Source organism: Electrophorus electricus, chromosome 21 (assembly GCF_041902795.1).
Source record: "Electrophorus electricus isolate QZ-2024a chromosome 21, ASM4190279v1, whole genome shotgun sequence".
In the NCBI taxonomy this organism is placed as follows: Eukaryota; Metazoa; Chordata; class Actinopteri; order Gymnotiformes; family Gymnotidae; genus Electrophorus; species Electrophorus electricus.
Genome location: NC_137517.1, coordinates 12,242,379 through 12,261,879, shown reverse-complemented (window position 1 = coordinate 12,261,879; position 19,501 = coordinate 12,242,379). Strand labels below are relative to the sequence as shown.

General features: G+C 41.3%; 2 protein-coding genes, 1 long non-coding RNA gene and 1 pseudogene across 4 annotated transcripts in view; 1 reads left to right on the top strand and 3 right to left on the bottom strand.

Moving 5' to 3' along the window:
- The window catches only part of LOC145652841 (NLR family CARD domain-containing protein 3-like), a 260,507-nt pseudogene that overhangs the window by 145,363 nt on the left and 95,643 nt on the right, over positions 1–19,501 (top strand).
- The window catches only part of LOC145652859 (uncharacterized), a 185,152-nt gene continuing 168,795 nt past the window's right edge, over positions 3,145–19,501 (bottom strand). The window contains exons 1-3 of one of the 2 annotated variants that reach the window (XR_014119129.1): positions 4,915–5,211; positions 3,731–3,907; positions 3,145–3,317 (exon numbers count right to left, since the gene is read on the bottom strand). This is a non-coding gene — a long non-coding RNA (uncharacterized LOC145652859). Of the gene's footprint in view, positions 3,318–3,730; positions 3,908–4,221; positions 4,401–4,914; positions 5,212–19,501 lie in introns of those variants that run through there. The other variant, XR_014119130.1, reaches the window with a different exon arrangement.
- On the bottom strand, positions 5,307–8,152 carry LOC145652837 (NLR family CARD domain-containing protein 3-like). The gene is made up of 2 exons (XM_081704542.1): positions 7,642–8,152; positions 5,307–6,999 (listed from the first exon to the last, which is right to left on the bottom strand). The coding sequence occupies exons 1-2, from the start codon at positions 8,109–8,111 to the stop codon at positions 6,930–6,932; spliced, it is 540 nt and encodes a 179-aa protein (XP_081560668.1). The 5' UTR covers positions 8,112–8,152; the 3' UTR covers positions 5,307–6,929.
- Positions 8,946–15,629, bottom strand: LOC145652975 (uncharacterized). The gene is made up of 6 exons (XM_081704835.1): positions 15,625–15,629; positions 13,850–13,966; positions 10,046–10,103; positions 9,580–9,784; positions 9,019–9,410; positions 8,946–8,966 (listed from the first exon to the last, which is right to left on the bottom strand). Exons 1-6 carry the CDS (start codon positions 15,627–15,629, stop codon positions 8,946–8,948), a joined length of 798 nt encoding a protein of 265 aa, XP_081560961.1.

The window sequence follows — 19,501 nt, the reverse complement described above, 5'->3', positions numbered from 1 at the left end:
AACAAGATACATAGGAACGGTTTTATTTTTTATAAGACTATAATCAGGGATAAATTAGAAACAGTTGGGAGACAAAGGGGAGGAGACAGGGAACCATAGAGAATGACAAAACCCCGGAAGTTACTAGGTTGCCTGGGAAATGGGGAATGCTCTGGTCTGTAGACGTGACAGGCACACAGCATCATGGGAGTCACCTTGCTCCCCTCCACTCTCCTGACTGGATCCCACATCAAAGATTATAGCAGATGTCACATATATAAATATACACTGTCATGGCACGGCCCCCTCCTCCTAGACTCCTCGCTGTTTGTTTGACGTCACATGTGTGTGTCTTCATTGCCACACCCCACCCATGTGTCATACCTGTCTCTGGTTATCTCCCTTGTTAATGTGTATATTTAAGGTCCTGGTTAGTTGTTGGTCTTTGTCGGTGTTTGACCCTATATGCACTGTGTCAACGTGCACAAATTGCTTATTGTTTGTTGTGTTTTTGTCTCATCACTGAGCAGTACTTTGTGTTTTGGTTTCATTTTTGTCATGTTCATTAAACATCTGTGTTTATACAATGACTCACCTTTGCAGACTGCCTCTGGAAAAAGGCAAAGAAGTGATGTAACCGTCCCAGTCCAGCCCATGTGAAGGAACTCTTCATAGTAGTGGGCATGCTCCATGCCAGTGCAGAGGGTGAGAGCGCCACTGGGATATTTAGGGAGGGCCTGGAGATCCATGGTCAGACTCTGTGGAATCGTGCTTGCCCTTCCTGGAATTCAGAATGGTAAATCTGCAGGGTTTTACGTAACCGGAATATCGGGACAGTTATGAGGATTATGGCATGGATGAGGACTATGACAACAGTAGTCTCCGGTCAGACGTGGATTCCGATCGCTTTATGTACCCTTCAATGAAGGTGAAGGAGTCCCTCCACGAGGATCCCACTTTTGGGGTTGGAAATGGAATCAGGAAACACCAATGACGATGAGCCCCTGGAGTCTAAGCCTTCACCCAGAGCACTCTTCATCAGCAGTCTCATTCAGAAATACCTCACATTATTTTCAGACGTTCCCACTCGTACGACTGTCCTTCAGCATGACATTGATGTTGATTCTCATTCACCCATTAGACAACACCCATATCATACCAATCCCCAGAAATGTACATTGCTAAATCAAGAAACCAAGTATTTGTTAGAAAATCATCTTGCTATCCCTAGTGTTAGTGCCTGGTGTTCCCCATGCTTTCTGGTGCTAAAACCAGATGGCACATACGGCTTCTGCACTGACTACAGAAAAATAAATGCAGTTATTGTTTCTGGTTCCTTCCCAATGCCTAGAATGGAGGATTGTGTGGATAAGATGGGGTTCAGCTAGATTTGTAAGTAAGCTTGATTTACTTTAGGGATATCAGCAAGTTCCATTAACCTCTCATGCATCTGACATTTTGGCATTTGCTACCCCTGACTGTTTCCTACAATATACGGTAATGCCTTTTGGTCTTAAAATGCCCTTCTACCTTTCGGTGTTTGATGATTATGATTTTAGGTGACGTGCCTAACTGTGAAGTCTATTTGGATGATGTGGTTGTGTATACCAAAACTTGGGAACAACATGTACAGTTGCTTGATCTTGTTTTTAAGAAGCTATTGGAGCCTCCATTGTGCTTAATCTTGAAAAATGTGATTTTGGGAAGAGTGAGGTTGCCTACTTGGGGAAACTGTTGGGTTGTAGTAGTGTGCCTCCTCTTGATGCCAAAGTACAAGCAATCAAGTCTTTTCCTGCCCCAGAGACGAAAAGACAACTCCGACGCTTTTTGGGCATGGCAGGTTTTTATCGTTGCTTTTGTAGGAACTTCTCTGATGTTGTTTTACCCCTCACAAATTTGCTTTGTGACACCACCCCTTTTGAATGGTCACAACCCTGTCAAGATGCATTTGACTCAGTGAAAGCTGATTCAGCACTCCTGTTCTAGCAACCGCTGATTTTACTCGTCCTTTTACACTTGAGGTAGATGCCAGTGGTAGTGGAGCCGGTGCTGTCCTCCTGCAAGAGGACTCACAAGGTCTAGATCACCCTATTTGTAATTTTTCTAGAAAGTTTGTGAAACATCAGCTGGCCTATAGCACTACTGAGAAGGAGGCCCTTGCGCTCCTCCTAGTGTTACAACATTTTGAGGTGTACCTTGGTGGTCGTCCGGGCCCCATTACCATATACACTGATCACAATCCGCTCGTGTTCTTGCAGAATATGGCTAATGCCAATCAATGCTTAATACGTTGGTCTCTGATTAAACAAGTGTTTAATATTGACATCAAACATAAAAAGGGTTCAGAAAATGTAGTGGCAGATGCTCTTTCCAGATGTTGACGTTTTGGGCATGTTTTGTTGTTTGTGTATGGGGAGGGGTGTTACGGAAAGGTGTGTGTGTGTCAGTGAGAGAGGATAATGACTGTGTGTGTGTGTGAGAGGATTCTGATGGTATGTGTGTGTGCGCGCGCGTGTGCATGAGGATACTGACTGTGAGTGTGATGATATTGAGTGTGTGTGTGTGTGTGTGTGTGTGTGTGTGTGCGAGGATACTGACAGCGTGTGTGAGAGGATACTGACAACATCCTCTCATGCTGTGTATGTGTGTGTGCTTGCGTGTGAGAGTGAGAGGATATTGACTGTGTGTGTCTGTGTGTGCCTGTGTGTATGTGAGAGAGAGAAAGTCAGTAACTCACTGTAGTTTCTCCAGTTTACAGTGTGGATCCTCCAGTAGAGCAGAGAGCTGCTTCACTCCTGAGTCTCCTGGTTTATTGAAGTTCAGATTCAGCTCTCTCAGATGTGATGAGGGGTTTGACCTCAGAGCTGAAGCCAGAGCAGCACAACCTTTATCTGTAATACTGCAGTTAACCAGCCTGCAGAGAGAAGGAGAAAAATTCCTCACACTTACAGATCAGTACATATGTGCAAACACACACACAATACATGTTGTGATAGTGATGCAGTGATAGTGTGTGTGTGTTTATACAGAGAGAATGAGTGAGTGAAAGTGTGTGTGTGTGTGAGAGAGAGAGAGAGAGTGATAGGACACCAACAATATGTGTGTGTGTGTGTGTGTGTGTGTGTGTGTGTGTGTAAAGAGGCAGTAAGTCAGTAACTCACTGTAGTTTCTCCAGTTTACAGTGTGGATCCTTCAGTAGAGCAGAGAGCTGCTTCACTCCTGAGTCTCCTGGTTTATTGTGGTTCAGATTCAGCTCTCTCAGGTGTGATGAGGGGTTTGACCTCAGAGCTGAAGCCAGAGCAGCACAACCTTGATCTGTAATACTGCAGTTATACAGCCTGTAGAGAGAAGGAGAAATTCCTCATACTTACAGATCAGCACACATTGTGTGTGTGTGAGTGAGAGGACACCCATTGTGTGTGTGTGTGTGTGTGTGTGTGTGTGTGTGTGTGTGTGTGTGTGTGTGTGCGCGTGTTTGTGGGATGGATATTTTTCTGTGTGTGTCAGGCAGGGGTATTGACTGCATGTGTGTGTGTGTGTGTGTGTGTGTGTGTCAAAGAGTAATAGGATAGCCACTGTTCGCGTGTGTATGTTTGTGCACACTCTTGAGAGGATACTGACTGTGTGTGTGTTGTGCGCGTTTTTGAAAGGATACTGACTGTCTGTGTGTGAGTGTGTCTGTGAGATGATACTGACTGTGTGTGTGTGTGTGTGTGTGTGTGTGTAAAGAGACAGTAAGTCAGTAACTCACTCTAGTTTCTCCAGTTGACAGTGTGGATCCTCCAGTAGAGCAGAGAGCTGCTTCACTCCTGACTCTCCTGGTTTATTGTGTTTCAGATTCAGCTCTCTCAGGTGTGATGAGGGGTTTGACCTCAGAGCTGAAGCCAGAGCAGCACAACTTTTTTCTGTAATACTGTAGTTAACCAGCCTGCAAAGAGAAGGTGAAAAACTCCTCACACTTACAGATCAGTACACATGCATGCAAACACACAAACATTACATGTTGTGTTAGTGATGCAGTGATAGTGTGTGTGTATATAGAGAGATTGAGTGAGGGAGTGAATGTGAAGCTAATTAATACAGTGATGGTGTGTGTGTGTCAGAAAGAGGAAGAGGGTAATAGCAATTATATCTGTGTGTGTGTGTGTGTGTGTGTGTGTGTGTGTGTGTGTGTGTGTGTGTGTGTGTGTGTGTGTGTGTGTGTGTGTGTGTGTGTGTGTGTGCATAAAGAGACAGTAACTCCCTGTAGTTTCTCCAGTTTACAGTGTGGATCCTTCAGTAGAGCAGAGAGCTGCTTCACTCCTGAGTGTCCCGGTTTATTGTAGTTCAGATTCAGCTCTCTCAGGTGTGATGAGGGGTTTAACCTCAGAGCTGAAGCCAGAGCAGCACAGCCTTCCTCTGTAATACTGCAATTATCCAGCCTGCAGAGAGAAGGAGAAACTCCTCACACTTACAGATCAGTATACATACACATGTTGTGATAGTGATGCAGTGATGGTGTGTGTGTATATAGAGAGAATGAGTAAGTGAGTGTGTGAGTGAGTAAATGTGAATCTAATTAATACAGTGATGGAATGTGTGTGTCAGAAAGAGGAAGAGGGTAATAGCAATTATATCTGTGTGTATGTATTTGTGTGTGTGGGGATATTGACTCCATGTTTGTGTGTGCATGTGTGTGTGTGTGGATACTGAATGTGTACACGTGAGAGGATACTGACTGTGTGTTTGTGTGTATGAGAGAGAGAGGGAGAGAGAGAGCTTAATGACAGTGTGTATTTGTGCGTGTGTGTTTGAGGATACTGACTGATGATATTGAGCGTGCGCATATGTGTGCGAGGATATTGGGTTTGACTGTATGTGTATGTATGTGTGCTTGTGTGTGTGTGTGTGTATGTGTGTGTGTGTATATAAAGAGACAGAAAATCAGTAACTCACTGTAGTTTCTCCAGTTTACAGTGTGGATCCTCCAGTAGAGCAGAGAGCTGCTTCACTCCTGAGTCACCTGGTTTATTGAAGTTCAGATTCAGCTCTCTCAGGTGTGATGAGGGGTTTGACCTCAGAGCTGAAGCCAGAGCAGCACAGCCTTCATCTGTAATACTGCAGTTATCCAGCCTGCAGAGAGAAGGAGAAAAACCCCTCACATTTACAGATCAGTACACGCACACACACCCTATGCTAATGAGCATGTGCGCACACACATGCTTACACAAATGCAAACACATAATCACAATCACACTGCCTCACCCCCACACAACCACACACACAAAAAGTTACAATGTGTGGTGTGGGGGTGGGGGGGGGTGACACACTGTGTGTGAGGTGTGTTAATTCAGAGCACTGTTAACAAGAAAATAAACAAATTAAAACTGCTTCTTTGTTAGCTCCACTGCTCACTAAGTTTGGAAACAGTCCCACAAGTCAACAGGCAAACAATACATTGACAGTGCAAACTGAATTACTATAAACTGATCAAAGACACTAACAGTATAAACAGCCACTGATTCAGACACTAAAGTATTGGAGGACAGACAGAAGTGTCATGGTACAGCCCCTAACCCCTCAAATGTGTGCGTGTGCGTGTCTGTCCGTATTGCCACGCCCTCTTGTGTTGTGCACCTGATCCTTGTTGTGTGTAATTGTCATGAGTGTATATAAGTCTCGTGTCGTATCGTCAAGGTTGTCGGTGTTTGACATATGTAGTGTGTTTGTGTGTGTTGAGTTGTGCTTATGATTAAAATGTATGTTATGTTTAACGTGCCTCGTCCCCGCATCCTCCTTAACCTGTTAAACATCACAGAAGGGTGAATACAATTTTATAATCATGGAGTTCCATATTCCTGTGGAGGAAACTGAACAAAACTGTTAGTTTGTGTAACAGAGAAAGAAGCAGTGTGATGATATTGTGCAGAGATTAAGTGCAGGCAGTTCACACTGAGCAGTGGGGAGTGATATCCACACAAACCCCAGAAGAGGAGAAAGCCCTGGATATACTGGCTCATCAGTGTCTCTTAGGATAAGAGGAGGAACTGATGTGTGTGGAGAAGAATGTCCATCTCCATCCCCTCAGCCTGTCTCTCCACAGTACCCTTCACCTGCTCTAGTCCTGCTGCATCTGCTGGGTGTCTCAGGCAGGACCCAGCTGAAGATCACCACTTGAGCCTGAGAGAGCAGCGTTTGTGGGTGCAGCCAGGAGCTCATATTAATAGAAGACGAGAAGCTACTCTTTAACAAAGTTGCTCTTTTAGAGACACACTATGCAAGGCCTTCAATATCAGTTTCAATAATCTTGAACAAGGGAAATGTAAAATATTACCATGTATTCACTGAATAAACATGGATCAAAGATAAATAAATAAAGATTTATTTATTTAGTAAAGACTTGCTTAGTAAACTATGATTATTTTCAGACACAACAGTGACTAGTCAGAGAGAAGACCTGTCATTTCTTTTTTTAAACAGTTTTAAGGGATTGCTTATATTTGCCAGGTGTCACGGTTGGCCGGGCATCCAGAAGGAGGGACACGCCCACTCCTGCTAGGGAGCGCACTACATCCCTGCCTTGTTCCCAGTCCCCTGCCTACTAATCACCTTCACCTGTCCCGTGTTCTCTCTCTCTATTTAAACTCACAGGTCCTGAGAGAAAGCGCTGCACATTAGTGGAACGCCGGACTTCTCACTTCCACCCTGTACATCGCTACACAGAGTGTTAGGACTGAGTATCGTTGATAATTTGTTGTGGTTTTTCACGTATTGACAATGCAGAATAAAGAGCACTTTGGCTCAACCTTGCCTTTCGCTTCCTCTGTGCCGCCACCATCACAACAGGTATTTATGTTTTCAGGTTTGTCCATCAGCTGGTTTGAATATGTGGACTATTATGGGTCATATACAGAAGACTGAACCCATTATTCTGAGTTGTAGTCCAAACTCTGGTCTATGTAGTTTTGTTCTCATCTTCCCCCACTGCTGTGCTCATCTTTGTTCTCACTGTCAGCGGGAGGGCAGGAGCAGAGTCCAGCGCTGGTTTGTATAAAATGGGAAAAAGTCTCATTTAAATACGAGGAACAACAACCAGTCCACAGTCCAAAAAGCAAACAGTGTTAACAGGCAAAGGTCAGCACTAGGAAGACCAAACAGCAGACTTTGGTAAAAAGGGCAGACACACAGAAACAGAAACATGTTCAGGAAAAGTGGAAAAAAAAAACAAGACTACTTTGCATACACCAGCTCAGAAATACAACTCAGATGAGTAATTTTCTAAAGTTAGTTACACATTCTCACCTACACTGGGCTACACAACAGAATTTACTCTAATATCTTTGTAATTATAATTAATTCAGGTAAATTTATTATGTTTTACACATGTTACATCTTGGCCTGCATCTGTTTCCATAACTGGCTGTGAAAATGTGAAAGAGAATGTTAATGTGGGTAAAAGAGAGATGTATGTGTGTGTGTGTGTGTGTGTGTGTGTGTGTGTGTGTAAATTCTTTAGGATTAATGAGTGGTTCAGCTAACACCTTAAATAGTAATTAGGGTACATGATACATTAGTTACAAAGGAGTTTAGGAAACACTTACAAATTAACAAAAGTACCTTATGATGGAGATCATGATGTACTAACACCAGTGCAGTAATGTGTTTATGAATGAAAATACTCACACAGCTTTTCTGGATGCTGTGACCACTGGAAGCAGTCTCAGTAGACATTCCTCTGATGGGTCATATTTACTCAGGTCAAACTCATCCAGCTCCTCTTCTGAGTTCAGCAACACAAACACCAGAGCTGACCACTGAGCTGGAGAGAGACTGGCTCCATGGAGACAATGGTCACCTCCTCTGCTTAGGTATGTCTGGACTTCCTGTACTAGAGAATGATCCTTTAGTTCATTCAGACAGTGGAACAGATTGATGGATTTCTCTGGAGATGGATTCTCCCTGATCTTCTCCTTGATGTAGTTGACTGTTTCCTCTTTGCTGTGAGAGCTTCTTTTCCTCTGTGTCAGTAGGCCTTGTAAGAGAGTCTGATTGGACTCCAGTGAGAGACCCAGAAGGAAGCGGAGGAAAAGGTCCAGATGTTCGTTCTCACTCTGTAAGGCCTTGTCCACTGCATTCATAAGGAAGTCAGACATGGTTGATCTTTTAAAGAGACCTTTCTTTTGCTGTTTCAACACATTTTTCCTTTTTGGAGATGAAGGAGAGATATGCATATAAAGCAGCCAGAAACTCCTGAATGCTAAGATGCACAAAGCTGAACACCTTCCCCAGGTGAAGCCCAGACTCCTCTCTGAAGATTTGGGTACACACTCCTGAGTACAGTGACACTACTTTGACATCAATGCCACACTCTCTTAGGTCTTCCTCATAGAAGATCAGGTTGCCCTTTTCCAGCTGTTGGAAAGCCAGTTTTCCCAGTGCCAGAATTGTCTTTTTAGTCTGTTGAGGATCAGTGTCAGTGTTTCCATGGTACTTTCTATCCTTGTGTTTGATCTGAAAGATCATAAAGTGTGTGAACATTTGAGTCAGAGTCTTGGGAATCTGTCCACTCTCTGCTTCACCCAACATTCTCTCTAGAACAGTGGCTGCAATCCAACAGAAGACTGGAATGTGACACATGATGTAGAGGCTTCTTGATGACTTCATGTGTGTGATGATTTTGTTGGCCAGGCTCTGATCACTGATTCTCTTCCTGAAGTACTCCTCTTTCTGAGGGTCACTGAACCCTCGTACCTCTGTTACCTGATCAACACACTCAGGAGGGATCTGATTGGCTGCTGCAGGTCGAGAGGTTATCCAGAAGAGAGCAGAGGGAAGCAGATTCCCCTTGATGAGGTTTGTCAGCAGCACATACACCGAGGTCGACTCTGTTACATTCCACAAGTTCTCATTGTTCTGGAAATCTAGAGGAAGTCAACACTCATCCAGACCATCAAAGATGAAAATGACTTTGTAAGCATCACAGTGTATTAATTGTAATTGTTTTGTTTCTGGGAAAAAGTGATGAAGCAGATCCATCAGACTGAACATTTTCTCCTTCACCAAATTCAGCTCCCTAAAAGGAAGTGGAAATATGAAGAGGACGTCCTGATTTGCTCTTCCTTCAGCCCAGTCCAGAATGAACTTCTGAACAGAGACCGTTTTCCCAATTCCAGCAACTCCTTTAGTCAGCACTCTTCTGATGGGTTTGTCTTTAAAGAGGTCATTGCATTTGATGGGTGTCTCCTGTGTTGCTGGTCTCCTGGATGCTGTCTCAATCTGTCTCACCTCGTGTTCATTATTGACCTCTCCACTCCCTCCCTCTGTGATGTAGAGCTCTGTGTAGATCTCATTCAGAAGAGTTGAGCTTCCTTGTTGGGAAATTCCTTCATTAATTCTTTTAAATGTATCCATTAGTTTGTGTTTGAGATTTCGTTGATATTCAGAGAATAGCTCTAATAAACAGAAGAACATGATCACAAATATTTTATTTTCTTGTTATCTTTGATGTTGAAGTTTATCAAAACCATTTATCAAAACCATGAAACACTTTGCACAAACACAGAGGACAAAATTTAGTTATAGTGATACTGTCATCATAAAGCCATGATCCAGAGCTCTTACTGGTCTGTAGTGTGTTAGCGAGGTCTGTCTGGTTCATGTTCCCCAGCACATGCAGTGTGATCTTCAGCGCCCCCTCTCTGGCACTGCTCTGATCCTCCTCATCCTCCATCTCTCTCTCAGAGCATGCTGGGTAATCTGGACTCAGCAGCTTCTTAAACTTCTTCAGCTCCTTCTTCACCAGAGAGACGACTTTGTGCTCCAGCTCCTGGTTAGGAAAAACAGCAACAGACAATCAAAAAAACACCACCATGTTACAGAGAGAGATCACTACATGATTTTGTTTCATGATGGAGAACATTCTGGCAGTGTTTGGGTAGTTACTTAAAAAAAGTAATGCATTACTCATCACTTATCTAAAATTGTAATGGGATTACTGTACTCATTACTTAATGGAAAAAGTAATCTTATTACTTCTGTTACATCCTAAACCCCAAATATACTAGAAATCACCCCCACACTTACATACCTTGAATATGGACTCCAATTGTTTTCTGTAGGTGAGTTCTGCTTTTTCTCTTTGTACACTGTGGACAAACACAACAGACCTTTATGGAGGAATATGTAGCACATTCATACCTGCACAACACATGATTATACAGACAAGTAGATATTATACAAGATTATATATTATCAACACTTGTGTTTCTGCATTTCATAATAGATCTGTGATGCTGCCTAGTGTGCGGCAGCAGAAAGGATCAGGATGCAGGTGTGAGTGTAGAAACTCAAAAAGGCATTTAATAGAAAGTGAAAGTAAAGCAAATGTGCTAAACACACTCAGCCACAAGAAAACAAAGGTCAACAAACAAGAACAGGAAGACAGGAAACAGGAGAAGTATATACATGGAGGAATCTGGGAAGAGAACAATGCAGAGACTAAGGACAAGTGGCTGAAATGGCAGGTGGAGTTAGGTCAGAAAGTGGCAGGAATGGTGGGTGGAGTTAGGCTGAAAAGTGGCAGGAATGGTGGGAGGAGTTAGGCTGGGGAGTGGCAGGAATGGTGGGAGGAGTTAGGCTGGGGAGTGGCAGGAATGGTGGGAGGAGTTAGGCTGGGGAGTGGCAGGAATGGTGGGTGGAGTTAGTCTGGGGAGTGGCAGGAATGGTGGGAGGAGCAGGGAGAAGGACAACACACAGATGTAACAATAAACAAAGGACGACACGGGAAAGCAAAACAGACAAAAGGGCTCCTTTACAAGATGATTTGTTAGAAAATAAGTACATTTTATTTATAGAGCACATTTACCACAACAGCAATGATCAAAGTGCTGTGGAAAGTTAGGAAAAATATCTTAACAAAAACCTGTGAAATGTAAAACAAAAGGAAATGTGCCATCAAACATAAACATGGACAGAGAAATGAAAATGTCAGAGTAAAAAGAAGTGTTTGAAATCTGCACAAGAGGGAGCAGAGCTGATATTCAGAGAAGGACTGTTCCACAGCCTCAGTGCTGCAACTGAACAGACACAGTCACACTTCAGCTTCAGTCGAGACTGTGGAACAGACACAGTCACACTTCAGCTTCAGTCGAGACTGTGGAACAGACACAGTCACACTTCAGCTTCAGTCGAGACTGTAGAACAGACACAGTCACACTTCAGCTTCAGTCGAGACTGTAGAACAGACACAGTCACACTTCAGCTTCAGTCAAGACTGTGGAACAGACACAGTCACACTTCAGCTTCAGCCGAGATTTTAGAACAGCCAACAGCTGATCTGAACAACTCTGAGTGCCAGTGAGTAGATGACTTGTTCCTAAGCATGAACAAAGAATTTGATTTTGGGAAATTTCTCTGAACTTGTAAAAATTATTCCTAATAACAGAATTTATTTGCTGATCAAATCTGAGCTCTGGATCAAAGATAACACCAAGATTTTTGTATTTCTAGGAATAATACAATCAGATTAATCAACTGTTACACAAGTGTTAACCCCTCACTATCTATGTTTACATGTAAATCCATGATCTTATATTAGTCTACAACTGTCTTACTTAGATATGATCCTGTTAATATTACAGTCTGATTGTTATAGTGTGACATAGTGTCTTAGTTGACCTAAGCTTAGGCTGATTAAAACATGTGTTCCAGGATAATATTATCCAGACTATGTGCACATGTATACACACACTGATCCATGGAATAAACATTTGTGCTACATTTCTGGCAAAGCCTGATAAACATATTATACATATATTGTACATACATTGTTATATATATATATATATATATATATATATATATATATATATATATATATAGAGAGAGAGAGAGAGAGAGAGAGAGAGCGAGAGAGAGAGAGAGAGAGAGAGAGAGAGAGCGAGAGAGAGAGAGAGAGAGAGAGAGAGAGATATTTCCTTATGTACCCCTGTTTTTTTCCCTCAGTTTGGACAGAGCACTCTCAAACCATTACTATACTATGTATGACTATGTACATGACAAATAAACCAAACTTGAAACTTAAACTGTAATCAAGAGAGTTTGTTTTTGTCTAGTCATTAAAAGAGGAGCTCAGCAATGTTCAGTAACAGCATTACTACTGTAGCTAAATCCAGCTCATCTACCTACAGCTGGATCCTGCCCCAACTCCTCTTCTTAAGTGTTCTTCTGCTATTTCTCCCATGTCTTCTCATTAATGCTTCCCTTCGGATTCTGTCCCTACAGCTCTCAAAACCTCAGCTTTAACTGCCATTCTTTATAAAACAGGACTAAATGCTGCACTACTTGATAATTACTGACCCATTTCCAGTCTCCCCTGTCTACTCAGGGTTCCAGCCTCTCAACTACAATCTTTCTTAAATACTCAGGATCTATTTGAACCTTTCCAATCTGACTTCCATACTACGCACAACACTGAGAGAGCCCTGTTACATGGTTTCAATGATCCCCTTCTCTCTACTGACTCTGGTGCCCTGTGTGTTCTCCTCCTTCTAGATCTTCTAGATAGAAGTGCTGTGTTTGACACAATTAAACCATAACATACTTATCAGCTGCCTCTCAGACATTGGGATTACTAATACAGTTCTTGAATGGTTTATCTCCTATATCTCTAATAGATCACATTTTGTCACACTTGGTAAACACAAATCACACACTGTTATCGTTACCCAAGATGTTCTCTAGGGATCGGTGCCTGGTCCTCTCCTATTTAATCGATATGTTGCCCCTTGGTCAGATTATCCGCAGGCATGGTCTCCGTTTCCACTGTTATGCTGATGACACTCAGATTTATAGTAGCACCAAAGGTAACACTACCTTACCACTTCCTGCTTTACTCTCTTGTATCAAATATCTCAAACAGTGGATGAACATAAACTTCCTAGAGTTAAATCCTTACAAAATAAAATTTTAGTTATTGGTTCTAAATCCATAATCGCTAAATTAACTGATTTTAAACTCAGTCTAGATGGGTCTTGGTCAAATCATCAACTGCATTTGGGAACTTTGGTGTACTCCTCACTCTTTGAACCCCACATCATGTCAATGGTTAAAAATGCCTTTTTTTTACAGTCACAATATCAGTAGACTTAGGCCCATGCTCTCCAGACAAGGTGCTGAAACTCTGGTTCATGCTTTCATCACATCCCATCTTGATTACTGCAACTCTCTCTTCATTTACATCCCAGAATTCTCTTAGATGTTAAAATATGTCAGCCCACAACACCCCGATTCTACATCAGTTACAGTGGCTCCCTGTCCGTCAACACATTCAGTATAAACTCGTCCTGCTTACATTCAAAGCTCTGCATGGTCTTGCACCTCCCTACTTAGCTGAACTCCTACATCCATACTGCTCCACCCATACACTTAGGTCTTCTGATGCAGGTCTTCTCTCTATCCATAAGTTAAGATTGGTCTCTGTAGGGGCAGATATTTTAGTGTCATGGCCTCAAAACTAAAACTATGGATGAACTGATGGAGCTCATGAAGGGCTTCATAATGAGCTGAGTGAGTTTGATCAGGTGGGATTAGGAGTGAGGAACACTGTCCTAAACCAGGAGATCATCAACTCTCATCAGAACACTCTCCCTCTCTGAAGTGTAGGCGGAGGACTCCATCTTACCTGAGCTCAGGAGAACAGTCACATTCCCTACATCATCCTAACCTGAGCTCAGTAGAACAGTCACCTTCCCTACATCATCCTTACCTGAGCTCAGTAAAACAGTCACATTCCCTACATCATGCTTACCTCAGCTCAGTAGAACAGTCACATTCCCTACATCATCCTTACCTGAGCTCAGTAGAACAATCACATTCCCTACATCATCCTTACCTGAGCTCAGTAGGACACACTCCCTCTCTGAACTGACGTTTAGGGTCCATCGACTTGTCACTCTTCATGGACACACAGCTGGGTTCCGGGGAGTCTGATCTCTTACCCTGTATCAGACTAACATACACAATTAAAAACATATTGTTTTAATGCCAAAATACTAATGTGTGTATAAATGGTGCAAATATAAATTAATATGTATTTATCTCTATCGATGGTCTATCAAGACCGTCACCTCTCATCAGAACACGTTCCCTCTCTGAAGTGTAAGTAGAGGACTCCATCTTACCTGAGCTCTGGAGAACAGTCACATTCCCTACATCATCTTTACCTGAGCTCAGAAGGATACACTCCCTCTCTGAAGTGTAAGCGGAGGACTCACTCTTACCTGAGCTCAGTAGAACAGTCACATTCCCTACGTCATCCTTACCTGAGTTCAGTAGGATACACTCCCTCTCTGAACTGTAATGGAATGTCCATTGACTGGTCACTCTTCATGGATACACTGCTGGGTTCCGGGGAGTCTGATCTCTTACCCTGAATCAGACAAACATACACAATTAAAAAGATATTATTTTAAGGCCAAAATACTAATGTGTGTATAAATGGTGCAAATATAAATTAATATGTATTTATGTCTATCGTTGCGATTTTTATTGAATGTTTTTTAAAGAATTCGTACAAAGATGTTGAAAACACTAAATTCGTTATTATGTTTCTTGTTATTTACTAAGTGATCTTCAAGTTGACCAGAGTTATACCAGAGAGCAACTTTACATTACATTAAGCTGGTCTTAAACTTTCTGAAGTTTATACTTATCTTTCATCTTTGTATTATGCATTGTGTCTCTGTCTCAGTAGAGACAACTGTTTCTGGCAGTATCTGATTTAAGATTGTTACCTGCTGGTACTATTCAAGGGTTTTGTGAATGGATATCAAAGCACTTTTAAGAGGTCTGTGTGGCTAAGAACATCTACTAAATGCAATAAATATAGATTTATTCAGATATCCCAAGTAAATAAGTGCACAAACCTATGCACTGCAAGTATGTTTATTTATGTTCTCTCACCTGTCTCCTTTCTGTGTGTGCTGTTCCCCAGAGACACGTATTTTGGAGGTCATGTCTCCTCCTACAGATTATAGCTGTACACCTGCAAACACGCACATGCAGATTAATAATCAGAACACATATTCAATTACAATATTTACATTTACTGCATATGGCAGACACCCTTGTCCAGAGAGACTTGCAGAAGTGATTTGTTGTGTCGCTACAAAAAACATAAATAAAGCACCTTTGTAAGTCGCTCAGGATAAGAGTGTCTGCTAAATTTTATAAATGCAAATGTAAACATCCTCATGTGAGCACAGAGAGGTTAGTGTTCTCAAAAGAGAAACAGTCATTCATGTTTTTGAAGAGCTTTGGTGTAGACAGGCACCTTTACTAACTTTATAAGTACAAAATATAGTTTATTAAAATGAGCAAATAATGCATAAAGTTTAAACTGTAATCTTACAGCACTAAAACAAACTCAAAAATGTGGGTGTAGTGAACAGTATCACTCCAAAGTGGAAAAGAAGACAGAGGCAGGAAAAATGTGTTCTATAAGGGCATAGTGGGTCACAGACTAACTCAATCACTGTCATACAAAGAAACAGTGTCGAAATATCACTTAATAATATTACTAATAAATATTATAAATATTACTTCTTTAGTTACACTGACATGCACACTATTGGTACAATACTAACCTCACACTGTCAGTCTAATTACGACATGATCGTGTAAACAGCACGGTCTTAGCCTGATAAAACATCTAGTCTACATCTAGTTGGACACCTAAACACTTACTGTTAGATCTACTGGCTCACAGTCCGAGACATTTGTGACACTTCCTGCAGTACGACGCCTGTTCTATTTGCGCAGTTTGTTTCTGCTGAGAGGACAAAATAGAAATATATGAAGTATATAGTGCGTTTATTAGTACTTTTTATACAGTTCATGTAAACATGTTGATTCGGAACAATTTCTTAGATGAGCCTAGAACGACTTTAGTTTGGTTATTCTGAATCAGACGACCTCAGTTCTATTGCTCTATTTCGCGTAAACGAAGACACCTACTGCAACAGAATAGCGGCTAAAAGCTTTACGTTTTCAGACATTAACCTTGTTAATATTCAATTCTGTTAATATTAAATTTAAGAACTTGTTCTTTGAGTAGTATAAGTTCATATAATTCTTGATTGACAGCTCAGATTCAGATACTCAACGGCTTTGTTTTCTAAAGATATTTGCATTCCGCTTCTTAAAATGGAGCACAAAAATTTCACTTTCGCGTTAAACCGGACTGAACCGGTTTTGTCAAGGATAATTGTTTTTTAGGGGCCGGACTGCTGTGACCAGTCACAACACTTTATCCAACCTTCTGCGGGAGAGAGAAATCAGAGCTACAGTATAGAACTGTATTTAAATAACACAGAATAGCGTAGAACAGTGACAGTAAATTAGCACTGGATTTGGACTGTGGGAGAATTTTGTTTGTCATGGAGCTTATACAGCACAGCTGTTCTGAGCAGACGTTTACTTAGGTTTTCACACACACACTCACACACACACACACACACACACACACACACACACACACACACACACACAGAGAGAGAGAGAGAGAGAGAGAGAGAGAGAGACAGGTTATTAGTTTGTGTGTAATACCTATTCTGTGCTCACAAACTCTATATAAAATGACTATTTATTGTCATTAAGTTTCGTTTCTAGCATACACTCCCCTGATATGACAGTTCAAACCATTTTGAGTGTTTGAATAAACCATTTTCAAATGGTATCTTGGGTCTCTCCCCTGCTGATCGCCATGTCCAGTTCACATGCCCAGTGATGTAGTGGTATAAGACAGTATGTGAACGTTTAGTTTGTGCCCAGACATGTATCTGAGAAGAAGACGAGCCAAAGACGTTAATCAGGCAGATCTGTTTACTAGTAGGTAACATCTAAGGTCAAGGTTATGATGGAGCTGTAGACATAAGTGAATGTTTTAAGGGACTTCAGACAAAAATTCTGAATAAAAGGTCAAAACACCACAAGGGACATAATCTGCATTAATCTGGTGTTGGCAAAAGTGCAAAATCAAACATCTGTTTTGTTAAAAAAAAATTTCACACAGTATTGACGTGTAACTCGCAGCATTCACGGATCTCCTTTGCTCGCATGCAAAATCTACATGTGCTCACTCATATTTGCTCTGCTCTCGCTTACATTTACTTTGCTCTGCTACAAAACTGCTTGCACGTGTTTAGATATATCCTGCTCTTACACAAACTTGCTCTTCTGCACACACAAACACATACTGTACTCTCGCGAATGTTTTTGTGTTCTTGCGCACAAGAACACAATTCTTTAATTTCATTATTATTAACTGTGAATGAAAAGGAAAGTCATCCATGATCATGATACAAATGTTATTATAAAACAGTTAGAACTTTAAAATAATTGCGGCACTTTCATATACATAATATTATGTGCCATTTCACAAAACAAATATGAATGTATTTAACACATATTGTTCTTATACTGTATAATATGTATGACTCGGGAATTTGCTCAAATAGATAAAGAAATAATATTATTTGAACTTACAGTAATATGCTCTGCTATATAAAGGAAAATTACCAATCTGCTACCATTTAGTGTTAGTAACCAACTTTGGTAGAGTACAAATTCACTCATTAGCCACATTATTTACCACTAATATCTGTAGTTCTGAAATTGACCACCTTGTGGTTTCCGTTACGTCTCCTTCCTGATCAGGTTTATCAGAGGCATGACAATGGTTTTACTGCTTGATAAAAGTCAGACACTTAAAGTCAAATTGCCACTGCTGGCGTTACTGCGTCAGTGAACTGTTCCACTAAGACGCATTAATGTAATTATGACATCACAACCTAAGGAAAGTGTAAGTTATTTAAAAGCGTTCCAACACACTAAATACCTACATGATTTTCTGAAGGAGGACAAGGTGATTTTCAAGGTATAGTCCAACCAGAATTATTGGATATTCTAATAGTTTTCAGGAATAGTATCAATATTACTTGCATGATTTATTATATCATTAAATTAAGTGCGCCGTTAATTATAGAAATATCTAAAATATTTTATATTATCCGTGTATCCCCTGGATTCAGGAACGATCGTGAAAGGCCAAATTAAATCAATAGAGAAACATGATGAGTTTTTCTCAACATGGGAAATTGTTGACCAGGAACAAAACGTGGACACTAAAAGAAATGACGCAGGTATGCAATTTTACTGCCAAGCTGAAAATATAATATTTGTCTGTCTGAACATCAATCCGATCTGTTTGCTCTTTTTTTTAATCCAGACGATATCCGAGCTGCAGAAGGACAACTTTAACCTGCGCATGCGTATATGCTTCCTCAAGCATGAGGGCGGCTCGCAGAAGTGCAGCAGTTGTACAGAACAGATTTACAACGCGGCAGAGGAGCGTTTCCCAGTGGCGACGCAGCAAAACTTAGACGTGAGGAGACCCGAGTCTAGTTTTTGTAATCAGAGCCGGTTAATTGAGAGGACGAGACTGGGGACACTTGTTAATCACACTCCGCATCTAGATAAAGGGAGGGCGCTAAAAAATCTAAATACAACTTGAAAAGGCAATAAATTGACCTTCTCAAATGCATAAATTATTCTGCCCAAGCCTCTTTATTCTCTTCCTTTGTAGAATAGTTTTAACTGCTACTGCAGTAGCAGGACCAGACACGTGTCTTGAATTGAATTATTTCTTCATTTCACGTAATGCTCTTCATCCACCTGTCAGGAGTTGAGCAGGTGCAGAGAGGAACTGGAGAAGATGGAAGCGCTTTTCCATCAAGAGAAGACGCTCCGCCTACAGCTAGAGATCCAGCTACAAGCCTACACATTACAAGACCCGCCCTCTGAGGATCAGAGCCAATCAGAGGAAACCATTGAAGAGCTGCACAGGTCGGTACAGGCCTATATTTAATTCTGATAAGAAACATTGTTCATGGAAGATTTCCCAGTTAGAAACTCGGGCTGTTTCTCCAGGACAACCACATCAAAACAACAAAATTATTTGACATATTTCCATTTTAAATGCTAATTTCTGACCACTTAAGTTAAACCTTAGGGCCTTCATTAAACAATAATAATCCTTAGCTAGTAAATTGCTGTACTTTAATTATAGAAGAAATTATCCTTAGAAATGCTTTGTTTTTTATTCTTAGCAAAAGACAATTATATTATAGTACCTAGTCCTGAGCTGGCACACACCATTCTAATGTCACAGTGATTTCAGTGGAGTTTCTCCATGTAGTTCCATGTAATTGGAATGTAATTCCAAGATGAATCTGTGTGCAGAGAGTCCATCTCATAGTTCTAAATGAACATGTGAAATAAAATGTAGCCTAATCGAGTGTGTGTGTGATGGCTGTCAGGTACATAGAACAGCTGCAGGGGGAGCTCAAGGCTCAGAACACCATAATCAATCAGCTGAGGAACAGGAGCACCAATCAGAGCAGTGGACACCAGCCTGGCCACGCCCACAACTCCACACTCACCACCCTGAAAGAGGATGACATACGTGTGAGTGTGTATGTGTGTG